This window comes from Meles meles, chromosome 2 (genome assembly GCF_922984935.1).
Source record: "Meles meles chromosome 2, mMelMel3.1 paternal haplotype, whole genome shotgun sequence".
NCBI lineage: Eukaryota > Metazoa > Chordata > Mammalia > Carnivora > Mustelidae > Meles > Meles meles.
This window is the reverse complement of record NC_060067.1, coordinates 144,425,732-144,442,725: the sequence shown is the minus strand read 5'-3', so window position 1 is coordinate 144,442,725 and position 16,994 is coordinate 144,425,732. Positions and strand designations below refer to the sequence as shown.

General features: G+C 33.1%; 1 protein-coding gene across 7 annotated transcripts in view; it reads right to left on the bottom strand.

The window, feature by feature from the left end:
- LRBA (LPS responsive beige-like anchor protein) overlaps nucleotides 1–16,994 on the bottom strand; it is a 759,801-nt gene that overhangs the window by 287,819 nt on the left and 454,988 nt on the right. For 4 of the 7 annotated variants that reach the window (XM_045989525.1, XM_045989534.1, XM_045989545.1 and 1 more), the window contains exon 38: nucleotides 4,051–4,175. In XM_045989525.1, coding sequence (XP_045845481.1) covers nucleotides 4,051–4,175 — 125 coding nt within the window. Of the gene's footprint in view, nucleotides 1–4,014; nucleotides 4,176–16,994 lie in introns of all 7 variants that reach the window. The other 3 variants (XM_045989499.1, XM_045989508.1, XM_045989516.1) reach the window with 1 other exon arrangement.

Here is a 16,994-nt window from a genome sequence, read left to right as displayed (position 1 = left end):
AAGTTTATACATTAAGAATTAAGCACTTAAAAAATTACCACTGGAATAACAAAATGACCTCAAATGTAAATAAAATGAATATGGGTATCCACTTAATGTGATGTGAAATACCTATAACCATAACTGCTTATTCTGAACAAGACACTTAAAGAATATCTTATATACAACTACTGTCCCAAACTTTATAGTTTATGCAATTTCCAAACAGTTCCAAGTCAAGACAATTTACTCTAGAAGTATTAGTGAAACTACAAAAGATGATTAGGAGATTAAGAGAACAAGCCAAGTTCATCTCCTAATGAGTTTTAGTTACAGAACCTAATACATGTTGATCCTAAATAGGAAGCAACAATATCTGGCATTACTGAAGTTATAAGAGAACGGCATGATTTAGGATCTTTATATGATCTGTCATCCCAAGAAAACCAGATGAGTTACTTGTATCATTCCATACAATTATAAGAGACTTCTTAAACTATGTTAAATTCTCCTCATATATTACCATTAGCATGCACATTCTCTACAAAATGAAAATGTCTTGAATTCAATAGGATTCTACCGCTAAACCGTTTTATTATTTGAATTAAAACCAATCTTTCCACCATTTAAAACATTTTTTATGTGGCTTTAATTTAAATTAAAGATCCCATTATATTTAATAATGAATTTTAGGAGACAGTATAGCACTACAATAAGAAAATCTGATTAGTCGTCAGTTAACCTGGGCTTTAGTCCTGTGTGTACCAAGAATTATGTGGCTTTTGTTTCCTCAGTTTCCTTATTTATAAAGAATAAAGTTAGAATAGACTTTAGCCTTTGGTTCTTTCCAGATCTAAAATGCTCTGATAATAAATAACTGACAAACTGGGCCCTGCACATCAGGAGAATGTTACAAATCATTACAACTAATTTCTAATAAATTTTAAGCCATAAAATGCAAGAAAATGCCCTCAAGAATCAAATACCCACCTCTGCTTGCTGCTGCTAATTTCCATAAAGAACATTTGATAATAAGAGGAAGTATTAATTTTAATTTAAAAATACGACTCAGTTTCTGCGAAGTTAAAGAAATCTCCCATTACAAAATGACTTTTATAAATAACCACTTTGGAGGGTCTCTCTTTGAAAAATTACCTAAGGCCCTTTTCCCCAAGCAAGTTAATGTGAACTTGGGAAGGGCAATTAAATTGTCAGAATTAAAAAATTTGTTTTTAACTAGAAGGTAGCCAGAAGTAGAGTCATGGGGCTAGTATTGATCGCCCGAACAGAGAACATCACTCTTCAGGTATTTACTCTGCCACCTTTACACCAGAGGCTTTCCTTCAAATCAAATCAATCTATAAAAAAGATGGCTCTTACTACTAAAATACATAACTAATCTCCAACGGCATTTCTATTTAGATGTTTCCCTTTGGTAACAATAATAAAGCTCATGATGTTTTAAGATTCTGTATTAAACTAATGTGCCTCCTTAGTTACATCAATTATAAATAAAAGTGAGAACTCCTAAAACAGAATAAAACTGACACACTATCCTCAGTAATATCTATTTTTAATATTCAACAGTGAAGCACAGTATTTATCCATGTTAAATTCTGTAATTTCAAGTGCTTCTTGATCACATTAATCGCTTTGTTTCGCTAACTCGATTTTTAATGTTTATTTTCATTAGCTTCCTTACTGTTATTAAGTTAAGGCTAAAGAACAAGAATTTCATAATTAACATAAAATTAAAACTGAATGTCAACTGTAAGATATGTCGATAAAACACTAAAATATAAAGTTCTTGGCTTATACAATGAACTAGCATAAATCTGATTGACATGAAACACTACCAGTATACAATCTATGTGCTAAGTTTTTAAAGTAATAGTATTTAAAATAAAAAATACAAATTATGACAAAAAACTTGTATATTTCATCAAAAAATGTTATATTAAATATGACATGCCTCTTTAACTGGCAGACATTGAAGCATCTCCTACACACTTATTCTTTTTAAAAACACATTTCAGATTAAAATTTTTGCTTTTAATCTTTTAGAGTATTTTAAATGTTAACCATTTTAAGATTCATGTACAATATTGTCAAATAAGATGGAAATACATAATGCTTCATTTACTTCTCTCAATTTAATGAATATTAACCTTTCAATTACTATTTAGAGTAATGTTAGTGAAATCTGCTTCCATACAGGATTTTAACAAGTCTTAAATGACAGTAAGCACTGCTAATAAATATTTTTTAGTCAGCTTCTTAGCATTAAAAGAGTTGACATAATATTACTTTAAAAGGTAAAGTTCAATAACAGTAAAATCCAAATTTATTCGTTACAAAAAATTCTGCCATTCCCCCAAATGGCTACATGTATTATTTTTAATAAAGATGGATTTTTAATAAGCTCTGTATTAAATCTATACCACAAATTTTAAGTTCAAGTTACTGATATTTCTTTCAAAATTAAGGATTAACAGATTGCCTATGTATAATCTTTAAAAACAAGTCCCTTCTCCAAGTATAAAAGGAAATATTTTCATGAAAACACATTCATTGTCACTGATAGACTTGAGGCTTCACAACTCAATGTTCACTGACAGTTAAGAAGACAGAAAGATACTTATTAAATTTTAAGTGTACATAGTAACGTCTGTTTGACTGAAAAGTATAAAACTGCAAAATTAAGCTGATTTTTTTTTTAGTGTAAGAGTGAGTCATCAGGTCCCCCCCCCCCCCAAAATAGAAAAGAAGAAAATAAATATAACTCTGAAATGTATGGCAACACATAAAAAGCGCATGGACCCTAAAAGCGAAAGTAGCCTAATTAATTCTACATCTTATTTCTCCTTTCCTACCTCCTGAAGTTGAAGATGTAGGGCCCTCAGACTATTATTGCTTTTAGATCACTTTGTTATTGACTATTCTCTGTACGATCATTTATTTTAAAGGACTGATGTCACATTTGGTGTTATATCTGATGACATATTGTGGACATTTTCTTCCAGAAATGGCTCTTTAAGGCTGAGTGCAAGAGGTTAAGCTGCCTGACTAAGGCCAAGCCTAAGATCACAGACTTTTAATCTAAATTCTTAATATCCTTAAAATCCTTAGTACCCTTACTGAATGTAATTTTATATTTATTTTGTATGCTATATACTATCACTTAACCATAAACTGCTGCATATTAAACCAATACACTGAAAAAAGAGAATTAAAACCATTTATCTTATTAAAAATAACAAATTTATATTTTATAAAATCAAAATTAATTTAATATTGAGAGGAACTTCCCCCCTTAATCAATGTATCTTAATTGGCTTTCAAATGTTAATAAAATATTAAGTGAAATCCTATGATCAAAGAGAGTATATTATTAAATCCAAAGGACTTTTTCAGTTTTCTCCAATTTGCTCATCAGGCTCCTGTCTAATCTGAATCATAGTGATACGCATTATAACAAAAAAGGGAAAAATGTTTTGTTAAGCTCTGATAACAAGTTGATGCAGAACAGAACATATGAAAATAATGTCTATTCTCTTTTTCTAGGAGCCATCTATCACAACCATCTACAAATCAAGGCTCAGAAAGTATCTACGCACTTAGACATTTATTACCATCTCTCCCACTTCATAATCTCATGCTAAAATACCATAGTTGAAGGAAAACCATATACACACAAATGAACCTAGAAACCTATTTGGTTTGTAAATATTGTCTTTCTGATATTCATGGATTTAAGGCAGGCATCCTGGATTAATTTACTCAAACCTGAATGTGTCACTTAAAAAGAGAAATATTTTATCCTCCTACTCTGAAACAAAGGGTCTATGTTAAGTAAGTTTTGCATGTGTAATATAATAAACAAATACACTTGACACCATAATTTACTAGGACCTTACACTAACTATAAAAAATTTAACTTCTCTTTCTGGGGTGAATAACTATGAAATGTGGCATGGACCATTTTACAGTGCCTTGTAATAATGAAGTTATGCTCTTCATTACCAAGTACTGTACCTGCTGCTATTGGCAAGGAGTGGCTTATACACTGACCATGTTCCACGGCTGTTTTTAGTGTCGCTTCAGGATGTGTCGATCCTAGAGGGTTACGCACAAATCGTCGCCGGCGCCGCAAGTCATCTTCCCAGTAGTCAAGGCGCCAGAACTCACGAGGACGACTACAATGAAACAGAGAAGCCACATATGTTAGCAATTATCAAACAGCGTGGTAGCACTGAATTTCTGCATAAAGCTCTCCTTGTTTGCTCTGGCTTTTTTTTTTTTTCCTCCTTCCCCTTCCTCTAATTCTCCCTCCACCTCACACTCCCCTTTTTCTGCAATCTTTAACTTAGGTATGTCCTTGAAAATAACAATATCACCTTCCAGTCTAAGGAACTCCTTTTCCTTTTTCTTGGAAGGTGAAATGAGCACTAAATACATCATTTTAAAATGAATTGCTGACAGTGTGATCAGTTTCCCCACACTCTAGTGGCATGTGCTCTGATTTCAGCCTCATTTCAGCCTCAGCAGGGCACCTTTCTCTGTGGCTGCATTTATAAACCAGAATAGGGAAAAAGGCTATTATAAATATGGTATAGCATTACCTATATTAATCAAAGTCTGTCCCCCTTCATTTTTCTTCCTAATTTGTGCCTTTTTGCACAAGGTCAGTAAATCATACCATGAATTCTTGGTCCAGAAAGTGTTAACTTTAATGAATATCTCAGTTACATGGTTATGTATGTGATAATAAAATATTACTCTGTTTAGATGTGCAGGAATTTAATTAAAATAATCTCTTAAAATATTCATTACATTTAGCCCCTGAGGCTTAGAACAACACAAGAAAATGCATTTCTTTTCCATTTAGTGTTTTTAAATAAACCATTCCTATAGAGTGAAATAGCAATCTATTTTCAAGCAAATCAGATTGGAATTCTGTTTTATGTAGTCTGTTTTTATATTTAATTAAAAACTACATGCTATATGATCTGCAATAATTGCTATATCAAAAGCATACTTTTGGAAATGTATTTTTTAAAGGGTTCTACTATATTTTCCCCAATTATGTAGATCTTTTATTTGGCAATATATAAATGTCAACTCTCTCTCCTATTAACTAATCATAATCTAGCATGCTGAAAAATATTTTATAAGAAAAAACTAATATGAAGTTTTTTCAGTTACAGTAAAAAAAAGCCCTGCAGAATACACTTATTCACTAAGCTTCATTAATTAAATAAAAAACTTCATAATCAAAACTTCTGTAAGGATGACTAATACAAAATAAAATCACACTCGTATTTCATGAGCTAATAAAATTGTACCTGTCAGGTTTGACCTGTTAGTCTTGACCAACTGATAGTCCCAAAATATCTACTTAAAAGTTACTCATATTTTGATGTATTAGAGATGCTATCCTTCAAAAATTCAAAATAATTTGTAAATAAGTACTTTACTGATTAAAAATTATCTCAGATTAATAAAAGCATAGACAACTAACAGTACATTAGTTAAAGAAGATATATATTTTTAAAAATAATAGGAATCCAATGGCCTTTTCTGAGAAAGCTGGGGGTACAATGAGAATATCAAAACTCCTTTGTTGATTCTGATCATGCAAAACAGGAGGAGATGTAATGTAACCAAAATGGAATTAAAAAAAAAAGTGTAAGAATTGCAGTCCTCAAAAAGGAAAATTAAAGAGCTCTTTTATTCTTCTTTCTTATTTTGCTGTGTCCATTTTAAATGAAAACTGTTATAATACCATTTAAAATATGTAAGAAGCTCCTACAGAATACAAATATAAGCAAAAGACAAGAGTTGTCTGAACTCAATTAATAAAATAAAATTCTCCTTAGCTGAAAGGCGAGAAGACCATACACAGAAGGCTATGTGTATGGCTTTGATAGTCATGGAGCTTGGATAGGTACTTCATCATTCTGCCTACCTACATTTATCTGTTAAAATTATTATCAAATATCAGCCAGGATGCAGTCGTGAATCACGGGCTGCTCCTCGTCTTCAGGGGAATGATACAATGAGGGTCTATTCATCAGTGCGGCAATCGGCACAAGTAATTAGTTCCCTAGACTGAGATCTCCTACAAAGCCTATTTCAGTCAGCACCACAAACATATGACGATGTAAAGCTAATGAAAGCTGCTAAAATTTGTTAACCTCTTCTGCCATCAATCCTTCTAATATTCAATGCTTCAGTCTTATGCAAAGGTGGTGAATTATTAATTTGTCATTCATCCATCCTTCTGAATTTTGAGTCAAATTAAATGATATCATTTTTCTTGGTAACAATTAAAATTATAAGAGATGTTAAGCTGCTATTATAAAATTATTATAAAATTAGGTAACAATACGTTCTAGTATAATGAATGAGGGTGAAGTCAAATCCAACAGCTATTAAAAGATTTGTGCAATATTTTTTGTCATAGCGTAGAAAAAACAGAAGAATTATAAAATCATTCACAAATTAACAGGTAACTCAAAGACAGTATGTATAAGAGCAATAATGAAAATTAAGGGGAAACAGAATTATGATATTTATTTTTGTGCCCTTTGATACTAACATTTGGCTGAAAGAAAAGCACCAATATATCAAGAATTGAGAATTTGCTCATACAATGAAACAATTTTTAAGATAAGTCTCAGCTTCAAATATAAATGTAGTACCGAAAATTTAAAAAATACTTAGTCCAAAAAAAAAAACTTTATACCTCACCATAATGTTTATAATATCCTGAAGCTGTATCTCAGACTATCTTTCTCAATACAAATAGTTTAACTCCTGTTAACAATTTCAAATAATCTGAAGACAAAAAAAAATTAATTATTTCAGAGCACAGATCTAGAGTATATTACAAAAATAGAGAGCCCAAAATTTTCAATACATTTTCTCGAGAGTCTCTCCACAATAAAGCAATGCTCTGCAGGTGATACAGGTTACAAACCCTCAAGGAACTTACTCATAAAGGAATAGCTATTAGCCTCATTTGGATAAAAAATAGCATTATCATCCAATTTCTGATGCTCAGAGCAATACATGCTCTTTGGGGGATAAAAAACCATATTCATTTCTTTCAGATAAGGGTAATTACTAGCATGTTTAAAGTCATTTACATAGAAACAGACCTGGGCTTAAAAATCCAATGTTTTATCCCCCCAATCCTACTCCTTCCAATAACATACACTCTTTGTATTAACTTTTATCACTGAAAAAAATGAGGCATGGTTTGTCATTTTAGAACAGTACTGGAAAGAGGAATGTGTAGGTTTCAATCACCAACTTACTGTAAGTTTGGATCTTTCACATAAGGATTTCACTCTCATTTAAAAAATACCTCCACCCTTCCCTACAAGCCCCTGGTAGGGGAAAAGAGGATAAGAAATTGGCAAACTTGGCATAATTATGTCAACTATCTTCCCATGATGTTATGAATTAAATAAGCTGTATATTTTTGGAGTTATCACTAATGGTATGGCTAGAAAAATTTTAAAAAACGAAGTTCAGAAAACAACTCTTGGGGCGCCTGGGTGGCTCAGTGGGTTAAGCTTCTGCCTTTGGCGCAGCTCATGAGCTCAGGGTCCTGGGATCAAGCCCCGAATCCCATCAGGTTCTCTGCTCAGTGGGGAGCCTGCTTTTCCCCTCTCTCTCTGCCTACTTGTGAACTCTGTCTGTCAAATAAATAAATAAATCTTAAAAACAAAACAAAACAGAAACCAACTGTTAATCAAATACAAGCATGAGTAAGATAAGATATTATTATTCTGAGAATTTAGAAATATATATATCTGGATCACTGCACACCTTTATATATCTGAACCTATCCAAAAAAATTATATTAATATGTGATACCAAATTTACAAACTTAACCTTTATCCACTTCCACAAAAATGAAAAATAAGATCCCCAAAAGTATTCAAATTAAGGATGTGAGCCTAGGCCATATAACATTTGGAAATAAAGTCTTCTCTATAAAAGGTGCTGTAGTTAGGTCCCCTACTAGTATACTCTCCAAGTATTAAAATCTCTAACTAATATAAATACACATATTTGAAAAGCTGTGGATGACATTAAATTTAAATGTTCTAACTTTTCCAATTATTTTCCCTGCTTCTTTGAGCTAATTTCAAAGCCTGAGGTTAAAATTACAATAAAAAGTATAATTGTCTTTTTCTAAGTCATCTAATTTTCTTCATAATTTATATTAAAAAAAACTTCACACTTATCTGTTTATATACACATACCTTTAACATATCATTAAAATCTACATAGAATCCTATAAAACAATGTCATTTTAATATACGGAATTTGTATTTTTTGTTCTACAAGAATAGAATCAAATAGATTGTTGAAATATATCTTAGAGGGAAATATAACTCAAGCACTAGTAGTTTACGAATTCCCTGAGCTCCATTGTAGTCAGTGATTTGATCAAGTAAAATAAATGAACAAGTATAACCCAAATGAGAATCAGGTAGAAAAGGCAGAAGTAAAAGAAAGAATTAATCAATAACTAAGATATAATCCATTCTTCCTCTAGAGGTTAAATGGCTCAACTATAAATAATCTATTTTTTTCACATGTAAATTTTAAGACTTTATAAAGTTCAGGGTGTTTTGGAAAAGTGTAACACACCAAAGAGTCAATTAACAATGTGTAAATGGATGAATATTGTAACAGAATCCAAAAATATTTACTAATAACAATGACTGACTCTTTACATTGAGCCAGCTGCCAGGAATACAAGAATTATGAGGATACTGTCCTGGTCTCATGGGGAAGACAGATGTGAAAATAAATAATGAGAATTCAAAAAACTATGTGTAATAGAGCAGAGCTCTATTAAATGGATAGTAAACTGCACAACTCCTGGAGGCAGTGTTCACACCAAAATTTGTATAAATGGCACCCCTGGATTTGTACTCATTTTGGTTTTCTATAGGAACACCCTTGAGAATGACATGGTGCCATGAGAACACCTCATCTTTTTCTCCTCGCCATACAATGCTCAAGCTCCTTTTTTTTCTCCTGGAGTTAAATCTAATCTTTAGGAAAGGGAAGAGAATAATAAGGCTCTTCAGATGCTATCAGTAGCAGAAATAGTGTTCAGACCAGGATTAAGTACATTGTCAAAAAATCAAAAAAAAGAGACAAAATTTAGTACACAGAATCAAATAATCAAGAAAAAAAGGGAAACACTAACATTATTTCCCTGAAGTCATTAAGTTCATATTGCTTTATTAAAGTAGATTTTTTATATTATTCTATTAAAGTTGGTTATGTTAATTATGAAAAATCAGTCACAGCTACATATATATTCCAATTATTCCATAACTTAAAGGTACTAACACTTATTCAAATTCAGTCAGATATATGTATGTCTGCAATTTCACTGTTGTATCATTTTAATGTAACCTGGATCCACATCAAGAAAAGAATGCTAGTTTTAAAAAGAAAAACTGTCACAATGCAATTACATTAGAAAAATGTCCCATTTTCCATCTTACCCACTTCCTTGTGATACATCTTGATAGCCTTAACAAAAGTTAGCAATAAATTTTCTGGCTAAATAAAAGTTCTAAATCCTAAATAATTTTAGCACTTCACATCTTGTTCTAAAATTTTTATATTAACTGTTCTTTAAATTCCTATATCTGGATCACTTTCATTTCTATATTTTTAGATTAAAAACTCATGCTAGATATTAGCTACAACTTAAACAAATGGTAACTTCTAAAAAGAAGTAAATATTTTCAGTGTACTGTCAGCTAGAAGATAAAAGTGCTTAAGTTCTAGAAGGGTTTCACTTTCTGCATAAATCCTGGTGAAATAATGTTCAGGTACTAAGGGCCTCATACAATATAAAAGAATGCTTTATCTCAAAGCTGAAATCTGTTGTGCCTTCATGCAGATAAATAGAAAGAATATTAACTAAAACCCAGAACTAACTATAAATCAAATGGAGGTGATCTATGCACTGTGCTGTCTTAATGAAAAGGAAAAAAAAAAAACAAAACAAAAAAACAAAAAACCCTTCGACTACTTGGATCAAAAGGAGGTATCTTCTAAAGCAGAATTATTTCTTTATTGAGGCCTGATACATAGATTTGATAATACATCAAGTGACTATCACACTGCATATACTATTTAATTATGTAAAATTATATTTTATGTAGTTATGAATTTCTGCATGGTACTACTCAGTGTATTTCTCTGTTAGCTTTTAGAGACATTTAGACACTCATCTTTAATTATTATTGAGAATAATTTACAAAAATATCATTTTGTAACAAGGTCAATTCTTTTTTTTTTTTTTTAAAGATTTTATTTATTTATTTGACAGAGAGAGAGATCACAAGTAGGCAGAGAGGCAGGCAGAGAGAGGAAGGGAAGCAGGCTCCCTGCGGAGCAGAGAGCCAGATGCGGGGCTCGATCCCAGGACCCTGAGATCATGACCTGAGCCGAAGGTAGTGGCTTAATCCACTGAGCCACCCAGGCGCCCCAACAAGGTCAATTCTTAAAGAAATAATCACATACTTTTCCTGGCTGCTGTTAGCCTATTAGTCATTTCTTTACTCACTTAGCATTTTTACCAGGAAGTAAGCAAAGTTATAAGAAAATAAAAATCTAGTGTTATCGTACTACCAATTAAAGCTCTAACAAAAGACAAATGAAAAAAACATTTCAAGTAAATGATGTTGAATAGGAGAAGCCCTAAAACTCACCTCTGTAGCCACACTATTTAGGTAATTCTGATCTATTTTCCCCAAAAATGTGATTTAAAAAAAGTAATTCACCAAATATCTAGCTAGTGCCAACTATGTACCAGTCTTGGTATACCAATATGAATAATGCTTTTATAACTTTCTATGTTATAATCAGGACAAGAAAATCATCATATATCAAAAATATTTAAAATAGACAGCATTTATTGCATTTGGCTACTCTGTGCTAGCCATCATGCTCTTTTATACACATTATCACCAAGCCTCACAGCAACCCTGCCAAAATACTGTTATTTTCATTTTAAAGATGAAGAAACGAGGCCCTACCCATCAGCAGTAACTATGAACTTCAAAGCCAATGAGGTTTTCACATTTCCTCTAGAAATTCACTGGATACTACTCAGCTATGATCAAAATACTAATTAACCCTGCCTGAGAGGATTAGGATTCTATTAAGGTTTTAATGAGGATTTTTGTAAGTTCCATGAAGACAAGGGTTTGTGTCTACCTAATTCACAGGCCAAGCACAGTAACTGGAACAAAGCAGGCACTTTATAAATAACCAATTAAAAAACAAGTGACTTTTTAAAAAGAAATTTAAATGATAAACCAGAGTCTGCTGGGCAAAATGGAAAAGGCATTCCAAGCAGAAGAAAGAGCATGGACAATGGCATAAGACATAAAAAAGGAACCTTTATCTTAGGACCTTTGGGTAACAAAGATCATTTCAAGGCAACCTCAGAGTGGCAAAAAGCTAAGGTAGGAAACATAGGTTTAGAACCAGATTTCAAAAGGCCTTGTATAATTAATGGAAATAGTTCTCTGCACATCTTATAGTCGACAGACAGACAACCAAGTTTCTCTCAAAAGAGGACCAAAATGATTAGCCTTATATTCTGCATGACAACAATATTAAAAAAAAGGCAGTAGGGATGGAACTTAAGGCTAGAGTTCAAGAAACCTATTTGAAGTGGAATAGATAAGATTTGGTAAGACTGTCAATACAGAACGTGAGGAAAAGGGGGATGAGAACAAAATTGAGGTTTCTGACAAAGGGGAAGCAAGGGGATAAAGATGCTACTTAACTGAAATGACAGCAGGTAAGTAGGTGTGGTTGGAGAATAATCATGTTCTGGACACCTAATAACTTCTCGGCAGGTATGTCTAATAAGAAATCACTGTAACTTGGGAACTCAAAAAAGCAGCCGGGGCTAGAGATAGGAAATTGGGAGACTGATCAGTGTTGGGAGTTGAGGAATTTAGATATTCATCTAACAAAAATTTACTTAGTGCTTATTATAAGTTTGGTATTTGCTTGATACAGAGAAAACTATATTATAAGGACAGCAGAAGAGTAAAAATAAAATCTGTGAAATTCCAATATTTAAACACTGCAGAAGAGGAAAGCATCACTGAAACAGAGAAAAAGTTCCTTACAATCAGTAAGATAATGAAGGAATCAAAATATAATGGTGCCAAAAAAGACAAAGAAGCAAAGTCTCTTCAATGCAGCGAGCAGGCAGCAATACTGAATTCTACACAAAAATGTTTAGAAAGGTGGGGTACCTGACTGTCTCAGTTGGCGGATGCTACTCTTGACTTCTGTGTTGGCAGTTTGAGCCCCACATTGGGTGTTGTTACTTAAAAACAAAATCTTAAAAAAAAAAATGTTTAGAAGGATGAAGAATGAAGGAAAGCTTTTATGTTTCTGCATTTTTAAGATATATAATCTGTATGCTATGAAGTTCACCCTGTTTAAAATGTAAAATTTAATAGTTTTTAGTATACCTACAGAGTTGTGCAGCTGTCACCATAATCTAATTTTAGAATATGCTTATTTTTCCCCAAAGAAATCCCACATCCCATACCGGTTACTTTAAATTTTCCCTTCCTTGAGAATGGTCATGTAGAGGATTTCACAAGATGCAGGACAGAAGGGAGGTGAATGTGTTTGCTCTGACTTGGATCTTCTTAAGTCTGGTCCAATTTTAAAATAAGGCATTGGTAAAGGGCACTTGTTATCCATATTGGAATTTTTTGGAGAGCCTAATGCTATGAGAATACATAATTTTTAAAAAACATTTCCAGTATCTCTAAAGTACCAAAGAACTGAGTTTTTTTTTTTTTTTTTTTTTAAGATTTTATTTATTTGAGAGAGAGAGCACAAACGGGGGGGGAGAGAGAGAGAGAGACAGAAAGATAAGCAGACTCCTCGCTAAATGGGCAGCTTAACACAGGATTCCATCTCAGGACCCCATGATCATGACCTGAGCTGAAACCAAGAGTCGGACACTCAACCGAATGAGTCATCCTGGTACCTGAGAACTGAGTTTACCTTTTAAGAGAAACTCATTAAAATCAAATTTATAATTAACTCATACTGTAAGATATAAAATAGCTAAAGTTTGGGAGCAATTTATATTAAAGACCAATAATCTTTACAATTTCTGGATAGGATATAAAAATATTTTGCCCGATTCACAGACCTGTACCCCTGGGGATAAAAATACATTATATGTTTATAAAAAAAATAAGAAATAAATAAAAAAATTTAAAAATATATTTTGGCCCCATTTACTGTAAAGGACTTAAAATTAATCACCTTAGCTCTACCATATACCAGATCTATGATCTCTACATAAATCATTTATCATCTTTGGGCTTCTGTCGCTTTACACAAAATAATTGTAACTTGTTTTAGCCCACCCTACAGGGACATAGTGAGGAATCACATGAAATGGGAGTATGTGAAATTGCTACAACAATAGTAAAATGATGTAAAGGTAAGGTAGGGGTTTTAGTTAATAATGAATTTACATGTTACTACTTCTACATTACTTTGATAAAAGCATGTGCTTACAGTGGTATTATGAGTGACTTCAAACATGATTTTTATTATTTTTTTTTATTTTTTGACAGACAGAGATGACAAGTAGGCAGAGAGAGAGAGGAGGAAGCAGGCTCCCCACAGAGCAGAGAGCTGGATGAGGTGCTCTATCCCAAGACCCTGGGATCATGACCCGAGCCGAAGGCAGAGGCTTAATCAACTGAGCCACCCAGGTACCCTTCAAACATGATTTAAAAACAAAAACCTAAGAAAGCTCTGATTAAAATGCCCTCACATGGCCCCTGATAATAATTAGCTCCAAGTCCCTAGCAGTGATTAACTTTCTTTCTTTAAAGATTTCCCTCTGTTGGACATTTTATATAAATGGAATCATACAATATGTAGAATTTGGGGCTGGCTTCTACCATTTAGAATAATGTTTTTGAGGTTCATCCATGTTGTAGCATGTAATAGTACTTCATTCACAGTACATTTTGTTTGTCCATTTATCAACAGACAGAAATTTGAATGTTTCCATTTGGAAGGGGGAAATCTTGGATTTTATAATTAGAAAACTGAAGTACTCACTTGGTTACCTACCTAGCATTGACTTCTCTCCCCTTTCCTCTTTCCTGAGAAGTGCAACTTTCCTAATTATTTATTTGTAACAATTACAGTTTTGCTCAAATATCACTTCTTAAATGGTTGGATGACTTACAAAAAGCGACTTTAAGCCAATTATGACAATCCTGTCATTCTTGTCAGTGACTGGTTCCAGAATCTAGCTTCCAAACAAACCACTGCATAACATTTTTGCCTGGAAATCATTTTTCTACAATCTGAAATGCAAAACTTTTATTCAGTGGTTGAGACAGTAGTTCCCTTTCTCCTGATGGGCTGAAACAAGGAAATGTTAGATCCAGTTGTCAGAGGAGTTATAACACAACCATGAAGAAGACAGAGTGGGATAAAAGTTTATACACCCAGAACTCCAAAAAAAAAAAAAAAAAAAAAAAAATGGAGCTGAAGATCTGCCCCCAAGACTTTATACACCTATGCTTCTTATAATAAAAGATAATATACTTCTTCACAAGTTACTGAAATAAAGATTTTCACTTCATTTAGAGCCAAGTGCTTTTGAAACCATCTAACAGATAACAAGGATTACTGGTGATGCCATTAGCAATTTGATTACAGTTGTGGAAGAAAAACTAGATAATAAGGAACACTTGTTTTGGTGGAGATAGTTTGGTGGAGATTTGGTGGAGATAATTTGACTTTGAAAAAAGTTCTTTGACAATGAAAGGAATTAGGGAAATAGGGTGTTGGTTTAAAGAGGGTCAAGAATATGTAAGCATGTTTGAAGATGGAAAAGACTAAGTTCAAAAAATATATAAGACTGAAGATGACATGTGGGAGAAGGGCAAGGACAGCACTATAGAGATAGAAGAGGTATGATCCTGTAAAGAGAGTGTACTTCCCTGGAAGTGAAAAAAGTCACCTCCTTCTCATTGGTAAGATGGAAGGATATAAAGCTCTGTACATTAACAAGTTTAGGGTTTAAAAGAATAAAAACTGAAGATCTGATATTGGCCTGATTATTTCCGTTTTCTCTACTCTAGCTGAAGGCAGAGGCTTAACCCACTGAGCCACCCAGGCGCCCCCTAAAAAGCTTTTAGTAATGCTACTTCCATGCTGCTATGGCTGAGAGTTTCATATTTAGGTCATAAATAGATTCATTATGACAAATTATTATAAAGTTTAAACACCTTTTTTACATAATGACAGATTGGAATGGGACCAAAAACTTATTGTAAATTAAATGAAAAACTATTATCACACATTACAATAAAGAACAATTAGAAAATACACATTTTTCCAGAACCAGCAAACCCAAAATTGAATAGCACAGCTATGAGACTGGTGTGTGGGGGGGTAAGGGGTTATAAGGTTTTGTTGCCTTTTAGCGGATAAGTAAAACTAAGGTAAATACAAAGTACTGTGTAGGGCAAGTCAGCATTTGAAAAGCTTGGGAACCATTATTAGTCACTGATTCTCAGTAGCTCCTACCACTTGCTCCAAATATGGAAGTGCTACTTGGGTTATAAGCATATGTATGAAGGAATATCAGAGACAAAAATGACTGTTTTGGCATTTAGGGCCTTCATTTCTCTCAACCTCAGGCCCCTATATCACATTTTTATTTTATTATTTTTTTAATTTATCTGACAGACAGAGATCACAAGTAGGCAGAGAGGCAGACAGAGAGAGAGGGGGAAGCAGGCTCCCCGCTGAGCAGAGACACCCCCCCACCCCATGCAGGGCTCGATCCCAGGACCCTGAGACCATGCCCCAAGCTGAAGGCAGAGGCTTTAACCCTGAGCCACCCAGGCGCCACTGTATCACATTTTTGTGGTGGTTGTTGTTGTTAAGATAGTTTATAAGTTATAAAAAGAGAAAAAAAGCAAAGTGGTATCAGCCGCCCTGGTATGACACCTTTATCTTTAAATAAGTAATTTAAAGGCTTAAATGCAGTAGCAACCTACCATAATCCAATACTCACTGCCTTTAACCCAAAACTCTTAGGAAAATACTGGTGAAAGCAAATAACTGATTTTAACTAGCATAAAAAAATATTATATACTTGCTTTGCAAGCTAGATAAATTAGTGAAAAGTATGTACTCCTCATCCACAGGGACAAAAGAGCTTATTACGTTACACTTCCAGGTTTTTAAGACAGTTGGAAGCCACTTCTTTCAATAGTTGCTGTCATCTCATAGAAATTTTGCAGTACTTTCAATTTTGAAGCAATTATTCACATTCTGAAATGATTTATTTTCCTCACTTTACTACATTTCAGTTTGTCTGGCTCTGAATGACCAGTACTGTTTTGCTTAATTATATTCATTTACAAATATTTTTTAAGTGCCCACTACTATTTAAAAAGGTTGAGGTGCTATAATGGATACTCATATAAGGAAAACAGTCTGTAATCTCAAGGCACTTACAATCTAATAAATGGTATAAAATGAATTCAATGGCATTAAGATCAACGCCATAAGAAAAGTAAAAATCCAGAGCTTTGGAAATTGACAAAAAGGAATAAGTGATCACATATGTTTTAAAGAGATCAGGAAATGCTTTAAGGAGCAAGAGATTTTTGAGAAAGATCCATAAGAAGGGGTCAAGTTTCAACTGATATACAAGGAAGAAGATAGCATTGTAGGCTTTTCAGCAAAAGCATACTGGTCAGAAAATTGGAAGCAGTCCTTTTGGTTGGCCCCAGTAGAAAACGAGGTATAAAATAATTATGGGGGCCTGAATATATCATAAAAGACAGGGATGAAAAACTAATGAGTTTATATATCACTCATTCACTCACTCATTTAATCAACAAACACTTATTGAATATCAATGTTGCATAAGG